The following is a 13,839-nucleotide window of genomic DNA, read 5'->3' on the forward strand; positions in this document are numbered from 1 at the left end:
GAACACATGCTAATTGAAGAGAAAACAAGGGAACCTCATTTAAAAACTGTGAGGGACTAAGACCTCACTATATTTTTCTAAAATATTATATAGAGATATAGATATCATCGCAATTTCTAAAATTTTAAAAACTGGACAAAAACCATTAAAATGACTAAATCTATCTGTCTGAGCCTTGAACTAAAACAGCTACTTTGCAGTATCTGGGAAACTCTCACATCATTATCTTTGGCGAGCTGTTAACGATCCTTTGTGGAGGATCGTTACAAGCCAAATTCAAAGGCCATGTGCATTTTATAACACAGGCTGGCCAACAGGAGTCTGCTTGTCTGCTAAGACAAAGGGCCCTGCAACCTTCCTTTCAATTCTTAATGGTTGAGACTTTTAATAATCTCAAGGACCCAGACAAGGGATACACATCCCTTATCAAAGACAGTATGGAGAGGTGTGAGTCATGTGACAATATTGCCTTGCTGAACTGCAAAGCTCAAGTCTGCTGTTTACCATCTAACTGGCATCCTCACAGAACACTTGGCCTTATCTACGCTGCTTCCTTTGGAAGTTCTGTACCATTGCCTACAAGACTGATTTATCTCTGCATGCCTATCTCATCGTGTGAAGTCAACACCACTGTAAAATGAATTATACAGCATCGGTTTTCAACCCACCAACCTCTGAAGGAATACCTCATTGCACTTTGATTCTGGACTCTGGAACCCATGTGAAACAATAGTTCTTTTCTTTTCTCTATCCCTCTCTCTTCTATCTGAAGGCAAGGGCGGCATTGTTAACCCTGTTTTTGCATTTTGTGTGTGTAAACTAACCCTTTGAGTTCATCCTATCTTGAGTTTGCTCTGGGGTTATTAATAAAAAATTGGATCACACCAAAATGGCTTATAAAGAGGGAAACAAATCAAAACAGCTCTCTATTTACAGACGAGTGGTGAGAGGAAAAATCAGTGCTGTTTAAATTAGCCTCCCTCCTGTCTGTAACAACTGCATCAAGACTGGGAAACATCCGAATTTACCGAGAAACCTTGGAAAAATCATGTGTAAAACATTGACCAATCAAATGCTGAAACTAACTAGAGTGTAACATGCAAAGTGTTCCGTTAATATTCACTTCAGGAAAAGTCAGAGCTGTTGTAAACTTCATTTGTTTATTGTTGTGATGCCCTTTGGTGTTTCATTTTGTAATCAACTGATGGTCTGGCACAGCATGTATTTGATTAAAGCAGGTATTAATAGCGGAACTCACAACCTTTCCTAACAAACTATATACCAGCCCAAGACCGATAACAAAATTCAATATTATACCTTTTATTTTTGTACACTTTTTGAAGTTTCAAAATAAACATTATTTACACAAACTATTAATTACATTCAAGTCTTCAACTGTTTGCGGCCCCAAACAAAGGAGGATCGAGAGGCCACAGGGTACAGAAAATTGTGTACGTTAATCCTCAGCCATCTGCGCCTGCTAACTCAGCAGACAAAACATTCCCATCTTCAAATGTATGGCAAAACAGATTCATAAATAAAAGTTCCATTCAAATGAAACCAGATGCAGTGTGCAGAGTCAGAGACTTACATCTCCAAGTGCTAAAGTGAAGCAGCAATCTTTGTTAAAAATGCATTTAAGACCTTAAAACAAATTGCTATTTTTTGCTTCATGTTCATTTTGACAGAACAAGTTGGCCCAGTGGAAATTAATTACTGGCAAAGCCACATTGAATGTAGAGAGCTGAGCTGCTGAACCATATGTGAGTTTTGAAATTCTTTAACCAACAAGCCTGAACACAATCAAGGAGGCACAATTTTCCTATTGTAGGTTCACAATTTCTTAAAAACACAAAGCTAAATAATTATTTTGCCTCATTTAGTATCCCAGCCCTCCAGCGAACCCTCTTCCAATTTGCTCTTCTTTTGATACTTTCTCTCGTTTTCACGATCCTTGTTCCAGTCTTTGAGGCCCTCGGGGAGGGACGTGTCCTCCTCAAGGCTTCCTGTCCCTTCCACAAACTCCTCGTATGTTGACTTTTCTGCAAAGGGTCGAGGCCCCAACAGTTCAACCATGTCTGCCTTGTCTAGTACCTCTTTTTCTAATAATCGCTGAGCAATCTGGAATTTGCACAAAACACAAATGATAGCCAGACACAAATGAGAAATACAAAATACTATAATAAACAGAAAAGAGAAGGCTGAGGGGGCGCCCTGACCTTTAAGATTATGAAAGGGCTTGATAGGGTAGATGACGAGTCAATGTTTCTACTTGTGAGTGAAACTAAAACTAGGGGCCATAAACACAAGATAAGTCCAATATGGGATTCAGGAGAAACTTGATTACCCAGAGAGTGGTTTGAATGTGGAACTAGCCACTGCAAGGAATAGCTGAAGTGAATAGCACTGATGCATTTAAGGGGGAGCTAGATAAACACATGCTGATAGGGTTAGATGAAATAGGGTGGGAGGAGGCTCATATGGAACATAATCACATAGGCCAGATTCTGGACTGTACATTCCATGCAATGTTATGAAACAACAGTATGGTGGAGGACCTCACCACAGTCAGCTCTCAATCCCAACAAATAACTGGGTGGAGGTTAGGAACTTCCCACAGTGAGGGAGGCGTGAAGAGAGGTGCAAGAGAATGCCATTGCTTGAAGTAATTTCCGAAAGCTACAAATAGCTGGTCAAACCATCATCATCAAATATGTGGAAACAGGTCACCTTCAGGAGTTGTAACTAATGTGATCAGGATGGAGGTGCCCTTATTAAATAAATGGTGTGCAAATGGACATCAAATTAATTTACAATTATGACCACCGATATGCAAAATATCATAAACCACCAAATAAAGTAAACAATATGTTCCAGCTGTAGCTCCCCAAAACAAATTGTAAACAGCAACCAAATTAGGATCAAAGCAAGCTAAAACAACGAAGATAAACATTAAATACAAGTTACCACAATGCAAACTAAATAATCACAATGCAAACTAAATAGAGGTTAGCCACTTTATGTCATTTCCAAGATTACATATGTCTTAACTTAGTTTATAAATGAGATCTATAAAGTTTTTTTTATATTTATTCATGGAATGTGGGCGTCGCTGGCATTTATTGCCCATACCTAATTGCCCTTGTTCAGAGGGCATTTAAGAGTCAACCACATTGCTGTGGGTCTGGAGTCACATGTAGCCCAGTCCAGGTAAGGACGGCAGAGTTCCTTCCCTAAAGGACATTAATGAACCAGATGGGTTTTTACAACAATCGACAATGGTTTCGTAGTCATTAGACTTTTAATTCCAGATGTTTATTGCATTCAAATTCTACCATCTGCTGTAGCGGGATTCAAACCCGGGTCCCCAGAGCATTACCCTGGGTCTCTGCATTACTAGTCCAGTGACAAAACCACTATGCCTTCTGAAACAATGCAGCCGAAAAGAATTTGAAGCAGTAACACAATAAAATAGGCAAAATAAGTTTTCTTCTTTCCCTCCCACTCCCTGAAAGAAACGTTTCATGATACAGTACAGTTCCACATGTGCCAGCAGCCTTGTGCTAATTTCCGCAAGAGAGCAATCTTATGTTAACTTAGCCAAAGAGCACCAACAGGGCAGGGGGCTGGGGTTGGAAATGTAACTGAGGCTGACTGTGTTTTCAGCAGATGTATCATACGCTACACACACAGACACCCAGCCCCCCTCCCCTACACACAGACACCCAGCCCCTCCTCCCCCCCCCACACAGACACGCACGGACATCAGTGACCACCCCTCATGCACCCCACACACACAGACCCATGCCCCCACCTCTCACACACGCCCCACACACAAACATACAGACACGCACACACAGACGGCCCCCCACAAACGCAGACGCCTCACCCGTACACACACACACACACCGATGCCCCCCACACACCCGCCACCCCCTCCACACACGCATACAGATCCGCCCACGCGCAACCAGCTCACCACACAGACACGTGCAGACCTCCCCCCACACACACGCGCGCAGACTTCCCCCCCCCACACACACAAGCACTCTCACACCCACGCGCGCAGACACACCCACCCACACCCACGTGCGCAGACTCACCCACCCAACACATACAAGCACTCTCCCCCCGACACCCACTCACACTCCCCCCCACCCCCCCGCCCACAGACACACACGCGCGTAGACTCCCCCCCCCCCCACACACACGCGCGCACTCTCCCCCCCACGCGTGCAGACTCCCCCCCACACCCACACACTCTCCCACACCCACACACGTACGTGCGCGCGCACACTCCCACCCCACCCACACACGTACGTGCGCGCACTCTCCCACCCCACACCCATACATGTAGGTGCGCGCACACTCTCCCACCCCACAGACACACATGCGCGTAGACTCCCCCCCACACACACACGCGCGCAGACTCTTCCCCCCCCACACACACGCGCGCAGACTCCCCCCCCCCCACACCCACACACACTCCCACACCCACACACGTATGTGCGCGCACACTCTCCCACCCCACACCCACACACGTACATGCGCGCGCATTCTCCCACCCCACACCCACGTGCGCGCGCACTCTCCCACCCCACACACGTACGTGCGCGCGCACTCTCCCACCCCACCCCCTCGTGCGCGTGCACTCTCCCACACCCACACACGTACGTGCGCGCGCATTCTCCCACCCCACACCCACGTGCGCGCGCACTCTCCCACCCCACACACGTACGTGCGCGCGCACTCTCCCACCCCACACACGTACGTGCGCGCGCACTCTCCCACCCCACACACGTACGTGCGCGCGCACTCTCCCACCCCACACACGTACGTGCGCGCGCACTCTCCCACCCCACACACGTACGTGCGCGCGCACTCTCCCACCCCACACACGTACGTGCGCGCGCACTCTCCCACCCCACACACGTACGTGCGCGCGCACTCTCCCACCCCACACACGTACGTGCGCGCGCACTCTCCCACCCCACCCCCTCGTGCGCGCACACTCTCCCACACCCACACACGTACGTGCGCGCACACTCTCCCACACCCACACACGTACGTGCGCGCACACTCTCCCACCCCATACCCACACGGACGTGCGCGCACACTCTCCCACCCCACACCCACACACGTACGTGCGCGCACACTCCCCCACCCCACACCCACGTGCGCGCTCCCCCACCCCACACCCACGTGCGCGCTCCCCCACCCCACACCCACGTGCGCACTCCCCCTCCCCACACCCACGTGCGCGCTCCCCCTCCCCACACCCCCGCGCGTGCTCTCCCCGCCGCGCTCGCGCGCTCCGACCCCACCGCGCGCACGCGCGCTCCGACCCCGCACACGCACGCGCTCCACCCCCAAACACACACACACTCCACCCCCAAACACACACACTGACTCTTCCTCCCCCCCACAGACACACACACACAGACTCTCCCACACACACACACACACACATATATACACACACACAGACTCTTCCCCCCCCCACACACACACACACAGACTCTCCCCCCACATACACACACACAGACTCTCCCCCCCACATACACACAGACTCTCCCCCCTCCACACACACACACACACACACAGACTCACCCTCCTGCCACATACATGCATGTGTGGATCATTGGCCATCATTAAAAATTGATAATGTTAGCTGATTTATTCCCTTCCTAAGGAACTTAGGATTGCTACTGCCAGCAGGTTAGCTCAACACAGGCCAGAGATCGAAACTGGGGCCTTCCTGCACTCAGCGATCATACTAAGACCAACTTCCCTGTAGGAAAAATTCCAGATACAGATAGACAGCATATATATGTGTTTTTCTGAAGGCATGAAAATTAAGTGGTTTGGGTTGTAGGCTTATTAATGGGCACTATGAAGTCTCATGATAATTTTACATAAAGGTACCTCTATTGGGAAAACTGTGCTAGGCAGGGTTCCTCTTAGAATTTCTCAAAATTGCAAAATCGACCTAATCAGGTTAGATGCCCTCTAAATTCAAGTCTGGGATCTGACCTCATGAGAGCTTAGTTATGGCTTTAAAATTTTGCTATATGAACTACTTGGTTGCCTGGTGAGGAGTGCTGTCCTTGTGTGTAAGAGAATGCTCAGTTTTAAGTACATTTTGTGAAGATCCATGAAGGAGACACGAGCAGTGCTTTTCCTGGGTTTCTGCCCACATAGGATATGAGGAAGTTGAGGAAATCTGTACACATGCATATATAGAAGTCTATCCAATTTTCCTTCCATTTAAGAGACGTATGACTCTGAATCTATGGATTAAGATGGCAGTGCAAAACAACTTAGTCGGCTCCCACTGTATTCAAAGTAACCTTCACAAGGGTCAATAATAAGGTGGTTTTGAGGTTATATCAATATTTTCTAACCTTCTCAACTTCTGCTCTTTTTTCTGTTAGAAGTGACAGCGTCCTCTCATATGCAGAATTGATGACTGATCGTACTTCTTCATCTATCAGTCGGGCAGTGGCCTCACTATATGGTTTTTCTAAAGCCATCTCGCCTTGTCGTGGGAAGTCGAAGGACACCTGGCCTATTTTTTCATTCATGCCAAACTGGACAATCTAGAGAAAGACCATGAAAAATCAACCATGAGCATTCATCATATTGTAGCTTAAGTGAACAATGTTACCAAGTTCAACAACACAACCCTCACCCTGCCCCCTTTAAAAAAGACTAATTTTTCTAGTAAACCAAGCAAAACAATCCTTGCTCTCCATTGTCCCCCTCCCACCCAATATCAGTAATTTTTTCAGCAGAGTATACTAACCCAGGTTAATTTTGACATGACTTGTTCCACAAATAAAAAAACATCAACTCTCTTCATAGTGTAAAATTCCAATGTTTCAAACTCAGCCTTTCTCTATATTTATAGGGGAAAATATGTAAACTCTTTTAGGATTTTAAGACATACAAAGAAATAAGAGAAGGAAACAAAACATCGATAACAGAAGGAAGAGAGAGATACTACCTGCTGTTGAGCAAGGTCATCATTTTGAGTAGTGTTACAGACGTAAGGTTAAAAGGGTTGGAATAAGGTAGCTTGAAACACATGATATTTGTGAAAAAGAACTGAAATTTTTTTTGTGACAAGGAATCATGTACATATTATAGTGCAAAGCAGCCAAAGTCACTGTAGTGTGAGGGATTGGAAAATCATAGCACTTTTAGTGAAATGCAAATGTTTCTAGCTACTTCAAATGGGTGACATTATTACATTTCAAGTGGGTAGAAACATGAGCTTGACCATGCCAGATTATGTACAACATAGACAGGGAAGCTTCAGTTAGGAGCAGGGTCTCACTACCCATGAATTAAAGTTGCTATCTGAAAAGTATCTGTTCATCACCTCTGAAGACAAGGTGATTCAGCCCCAGTCATTCAAAATAGTTAACATGAGAAGTTCAGGAGACCATTCTTCCTTAGTTCATTGGTATTTGTCTCAAATTTGGATTCCAAATTTTATCTTGCACTGTCCACCTTCCCAATCTGAGAAGGATCAGCTTCTAATTATGATCATATTGTTTAGCCAAACACGCGATTCAAAAAATCTATAGCAACTAAGAATGCCCTCAAGATATTTTATACTTAAACTATATCTAACTGGTTTTGCTTGCAAATTATTGGGCATTAACACCAAGCAAAAACTAACATCAAAGAGTAAATTGAAATAGAACAATTGAAGCACATTACATTTCAAACTTGTTGAACTATGGGCATACCTGTGCATAGGCACTCTGGGTAATCTTCCTTAAATCATCTTGCGCACCAGTTGTTATTTTACCAAAAAAGATTTGTTCTGCAACTCGTCCGCCTAGTGTCATACACATACGGTCATGAAGCTGTTCTTTACTGTACAGATATTGCTCTTTAGGTAAGTACTGAGCGTATCCAAGTCCCTTTCCACGGGGTATGATGGACACCTAAAAATACACAGGAAGAATGTCTCAATTTCATGTGTAGATTGATCACCTTGTTTACTTATAAAGCTCTCTTATTGGTTCTGAAGCGCTTTGGACCCTTTGATGCTCTTGGGACGTGAAAGGCCCTAAATGAATACAAGACCTTTCTTCTACCAAGCATTCAAGAAATGCGTTGTGACCAAGCAATTCCTGAGAATTCTATGTACAGGAAAGCCAAAATTGAACACCTTGTAATGCTAATTGTTCACCTGGAAACTGAACCCACAAAACTTTCCAGTGGTGCTCCATTATGGCAATGGAAGTTGGCAGCTTTTAAGTTGGGCACACTGTCTAGATAATCTTTGAAAATGTAATCGCTTACTTGTTACAAAATACTTTCATTTACAGGATTGAAATCCTGTATCTGGCAGATTCCACCTGCTTCTTTCGGCACTGTCAAATATCAAGCAACAAAAATCTAATGGTTAATTTTCACCCAGCTCCCCCAGCAGTAACATGGAAGGCAGGTGGGTGGTTAAAATGGCAATTGGGTGCACAATACTGAATTTTAAATACCAGCTTTCCAGAAGCGTCAGGGTTGCTTGCCAGGGTCTCACAACCACTTCAATGTTAGGGTCCAATGATGTCATTTGGACCCAACTGTTTGCAGGTAGGTTTTTAAAAGGAAATTATTTCATAGAATTTGAGCATCGGTGGCTAAAACAGCAATTGTTGCCCATCCTTAATTGCCCTTGAAAAGGTGGTGGTGAGCTGCCTTCTTGAACTTCTGCAGTCCGTGTGGCGTAGGTACATCCGCAGTGTTGTTAGGGAGGGAGTTCCAGAATTTTCTGACAGTGAAGGAATGGCAATATAGTTGCAAGTCAGGATGGTGTGGGGCTTGGAGGGGAACTTGCAAGTAAAGGCATTCCCATGTGTCCGCTGCCCTTGTCCTTCTAGGTGGTAGAGATCACGGGTTTGGTTGATGCTGTTGCAGAAGTCTTGGTGAGTGGCTGCAGTGCATTTCATAGATGGTACACACTGCTGCCACTCTGCATCACTGGCGGAGGGAGTGAATGCTGAAGGTGCAGAACGGGGTACCGATCAAGCAGGCTGCTTTGGATGGTGCTGAGCTTGAGTGTTGTTGAAGAGGCACTTGTCCAGGTAAGTGGGGAGTATTCCATCACACTCCTGACTTGTGCCTTGTAGATGGTGGACAGGCTTTGGGGAGTCAGGTGGCAAGTTACTCACCACAGCATTCCTAGCCTCTGACCTGCTCTTATAGCCACAGTATTTTATCTGGCTAATCCAGTTCAGTTTCTGGTCAATGGTAACCCCCAGGATGTTTACAGTGGGGAATTCAGCAATGGCAATGCCATTGAATGTCAATGGGAGATGATTAGATTCTCTCGTTGGAGATGGTCATTTCCTGGCTCGTGTGGTGTGAATGTTACTTGCCACTTATCAGCTCAAGCCTGAATGTTGTCCAGGTCTTGTTGCATATGGACATGGATGGCTTCTGAATCTGAGGAGTAATAAATGGTATTGAACTCTCTGCAATCATAAGTGATCACCCCCACTCCCCACTTCTGAGCTTATGATTGGGGGTGGTGGGGCGGGGGGGGGAAGTGTGTGTGTGGGGGGAGGTCACTGATGAAGCAGCTAAATATGATTGTTGGTCTGGAGTTACATGTAGGCCAGGCCAGGTAAGAAAGGCAGATGTCCTTCCCTAAAGGGTGAACAAAAATGGGTTTTTATGAAAATCCAATAGTTTCATGGTCACCATTATGGAGACTAGCTTTTAATTCCAGATTCAGTGATTAATTGAATAATTTGCAACTGCTGTGATGGGATTTGAGCCCCTGCTACTTAGCTTGGGCCTCTGGATTACTAGTCCACTAACATTACCATTACATCCTCCATCCCCTTCAGAGATATCTATCTTAAATCAGCCACATGGGCTCTTGTGGCAGTGGTCCCCACTATGGACAAGAATATGACTCTTGTTTACTCTGCAAAGTCACTGATAGTCTTGTTTAGGGGCTGAGAATTGATCATGAAGTGTGGTTTCCAACATATTATCCATACCCAATTACCAGGATCATTTGGATTTCTTCAAATCCTCCCCTGCTGAGAAAGTGTCTTTTTTCTCTTAGATAGTGAAGTCCCCAGTGAAGATAAATTGCCAAGGATCGTAACTTTGCAAATAGAGATGGCTACCCATGCTTCATAGTAGGAGTATAAAACAGGTTTAATTTGAAACCCTATGTCAACTTTGGCTCAGTGGTTAGCACTCTCGCCACAGTAAGAAGGTTCTGGGTTCAAGTCCCACATCTGTACTGAGAGCACATTGTATGAGATATTGCCTTTCGAATGAGACGTTAAAATAAGACCCATCCTGCTCTCTCAGGCGGATGTAGAAGATCACACGGCACTATTTGAATAGCAAAGTTTTCGCAGTAACTTGGCTGATACTTACCCGTCAACCAACACTGATAAAACATCTAATAAAACAAATGCATCTCGCTTGTTAGTGGAACCTCAGTGTGTGCAAATTGGCTGCTCCCTTTCCCTTTATTACAACACTGACATGCTTCAAAAATGTTCGTTTGCCTACACCACATGGGCTGCAGCAGTTCAAGGTGCCGGCTCACCAACACCTTCTCAAGGGTGATTGGGAATGGGAAACAAATGCTAGCCTTGCCAGCAATGTGCAAATCCCATGAATAAAGAATCATCAGCTTTTTTGGATGGCGAGTTGTGAAAGGTGCTATATAAATGCAAGTTCTCTCCTTCGTATCTTTTGTTAGGTTATGGTAATGGAAGGCTTCCCAGCATCTCCCATGGGATTTTTACACTTTGTTTTCACCATAATGGCTATACCAACACCATTCATATGGAACTGTTTTAGCAGTACTGGCCTGAGTGCTAGGGTCTCAGAGCTGAGGCAATCTCATGTTATGCAATCAATAATTACTTCCTTAGAGAGAACAACTACAATCATATCTCTAACATAGATTGCACATTCAAAATATGAACTTGCCTTCCAGCTTTTCAAGTACTAACTTGCTGTTTTTCCAGCATAAGTACAAAAAAATCAAAAATGTACCTACAACAATATACATCCAACAATTGCCAGAACAAACACAACAGGCCGAATGGCCTCCTCTGTGCTGTGACTATTCTGTGATTATTGCTGAGAGATATGTCTCTCTTTTCAGCAATATTCAAATTCTGCACTACCAAGCATTCTGTGAATTTGCATTTATATGGCACCTTTAAGAGGGAAAGACATTTCATGTATTATTCTTCTTCCACCGGTGCCATGTTTTGTAATGTCAGTGATCATGGATCTCCAACTCTCATGGTCATTGATAACAGCCAACATCTTGGTGTTATTCTCAAATCTCATACCTATGCCGCTTCTTAAGCTGTCGGTGCACTTCCTCCTTCGTCTCCCTTTCACTCTGCTGCCCTCCATTTTACCTGTCACCACCAGATATTCTAGTTTCTCTCTCCAAACATGTGCCCAAGGAATAAATACTGGCCTAGCTAGCAATGCCTGCATTCCGTGAATGAATGAAAAAAAATTGCAGTTGTCTCTTGGTGATCATTTGTAAAAGTTCTTCATATATCATCAAATAATTTATTGTTCAAATGGGAATATTAACTCAACCGAGTTAGCGCTGAATATTCTAGGTTCTTTTGCTGGAATTCTGAAGCAATGTTCCCGGCTCTACAGGGGAGAAATCTCTCAACAGTTTTATAAACATGACTTAGCACTGGATTAGGCTTCCAATATTTGCTTTAATTTATCTTACCTTCAGCAAAGGGTCAGCATGCTCCAGGAACCAACCAGCCACTGCATGGCCTGCCTCGTGATATGCTACAGTTTTCTTTTCTTCTGGCTGTAGAATCTGGGTTTTCTTTTCCAGCCCTAAATTGAAGGACAGGGAGAAAATGTTGCAAAATGTAAAAACTCACAAAGCGTAAAATCTGCAGGTTCAAATTTCTTTAGTGAACTCATGAACGTTTTAGGTGGAGGGAACATGCATCCCTGAATAAACGTGTAAAGGAAATACTTCCTTTGCAACATAACACTAATGAGGCAACCAAATCAATAAAGTACTTAATGACTTGCGATTTTCACATCAAATGTATTCAAGTCAGAATTAAGTGAGTTTGCCCTTTAAATCTACATGTCACACAAAAAGCAAAAACTGTTGCCTTCTCTACCATGAAATCTTCAGAGGTTGCCATAGGTCACTGTGCATGAGTTCCTACATCACTATGGGAGGCCCAGTAAGTAGTGTTGACATACAATCCCACCGTCTCCTACATATACCTGAACCCTTTCTGATCTGGTGGTTCTTCATCACTTTAGCTGTTGTCTCTTTTATCCCTAAATTTAAAAATCCAACATGTCCCTTCCCAAATGCTGGCATACCTATACCGCCAAGGGGAAAGTGATAGTTATAGTTATTCATTAATATTATGACCAGAGGGCTGCTAATAGAAAAATGAAGTGATGATCACCTAGGTTGAAGTAAAAATATAAAAAAGTTTCATTTATATAGTGCTTTTCACGACCATTGGACATCTCAAAGTGTTTTACAGCTAAAATAATTTTTGAAGTATAGTCACTGTTCTAATGCAGGAAACGTGGCCGCTAATTTGCACTCATCAAGATCCTCCAAACAGCAATGTGATAATGACCAGATAATCTGTTTTTGAGATGTTGATTAACGGATAAATATTGGCCAGGACACTGGGGAGAACACCCCTGCTCTTCTTTAAAACAGTGACATGGGATCTTTTACCTCCATTGAAACAGGAAGATGGGGGCTCGATTTAACATCTCATCCGAAAGGTGGCACTTCCAGTTCCTCAATACTACACTGGTATGTCAGGCTTGATTCTTGTACTCAAGTGGGGCTTGAAACCAGAACCTTGTGATTCAGAGGTAAGTGTGCTACCAACTGAGGCACGGCTGAGTTTCATTGGAACAGTGCAGAAGATAGATCCAAAACAGAAAAGTGAACTTTGAGCCAGACTCCATGTGGAATGAGTCAGACTAGGAGATAATTCATAACCCATTCACCTGTCACTGTCCAGGATCCAGGTGAGACAGCAATTTGTGTACACAACCACCAACTTCAGGCTGGGGAGGCTAAATGTAGATTAGATGACTGCATTTCAGAACATCTCCATTCTGTCTGAGACCTCATGCTACCTATCACCACTACAATTCCTCATTACACTCTGAGCTTTTGACCTTTGGTCATTTCAACAATCCAGTGACACTCAACACAAACTTGAAGTGCAGCACTTCATCTATTAGGCACGCTGTGGCCCTCTAGCCTTAATAATGACTTTAATTACCTAAACTTTTACCATCTCTTATATAGGAATTTCTGGCAGTGAGGCAAGGTTCCAGTATTTTGGAGAAGAGGGAGGTGGGTTGGATATTGGGCTGAGCACCTTTTGTCAGGATGCTATGCTTGTGGATGGTCCACATCATTGGTGTTAACCTCCTTTTCTCTTTTCCCAGGTTACTGGGCCACTGGAGCCTGCTATGCTTTGCCAGTTTGTTTTTGTGCTTCCATTTCTACCTACCTTACAACCCACCACTTCCACAACTATTCACATGTTCTTAATGGCCTGAATCTTCGGCTGTGGGGGTGGGGCCCGCTCGCCGAGGTGTAAAATGATGCGTGGTGACGTTGGGCGGGCGTCCCGACGTCACCGCGCGTCATTTACATTTTCAATTCGGCTGCGCACCCGCCAAACTGTCAAAGGCCTATTAAGGCCATTTAAATGTCAATTAAACTAATAAACTGAGCTGCCCGTCCAACCTTAAGGTTGGCGGGCAAGCAAAGAGCCCAGACAGCCTTCGTATTTTTCA

General features: G+C 44.6%; 1 protein-coding gene across 1 annotated transcript in view; it reads right to left on the reverse strand.

Annotated features, from left to right (window-relative positions):
- Positions 1-1,304: 1,304 nt before the first annotated feature.
- The window catches only part of afg3l2 (AFG3-like AAA ATPase 2), an 85,143-nt gene continuing 72,608 nt past the window's right edge, over positions 1,305-13,839 (reverse strand). The window contains exons 14-17 of the mRNA XM_078541062.1: positions 11,756-11,871; positions 7,758-7,958; positions 6,405-6,599; positions 1,305-2,121 (exon numbers count right to left, since the gene is read on the reverse strand). Coding sequence (XP_078397188.1) covers positions 1,876-2,121; positions 6,405-6,599; positions 7,758-7,958; positions 11,756-11,871 — 758 coding nt within the window. The 3' untranslated portion in view covers positions 1,305-1,875. The remainder of the gene's footprint in view (positions 2,122-6,404; positions 6,600-7,757; positions 7,959-11,755; positions 11,872-13,839) is intronic.

This window comes from Cetorhinus maximus, chromosome 4 (genome assembly GCF_964194155.1).
Source record: "Cetorhinus maximus chromosome 4, sCetMax3.hap1.1, whole genome shotgun sequence".
Taxonomy (NCBI): Eukaryota; Metazoa; Chordata; class Chondrichthyes; order Lamniformes; family Cetorhinidae; genus Cetorhinus; species Cetorhinus maximus.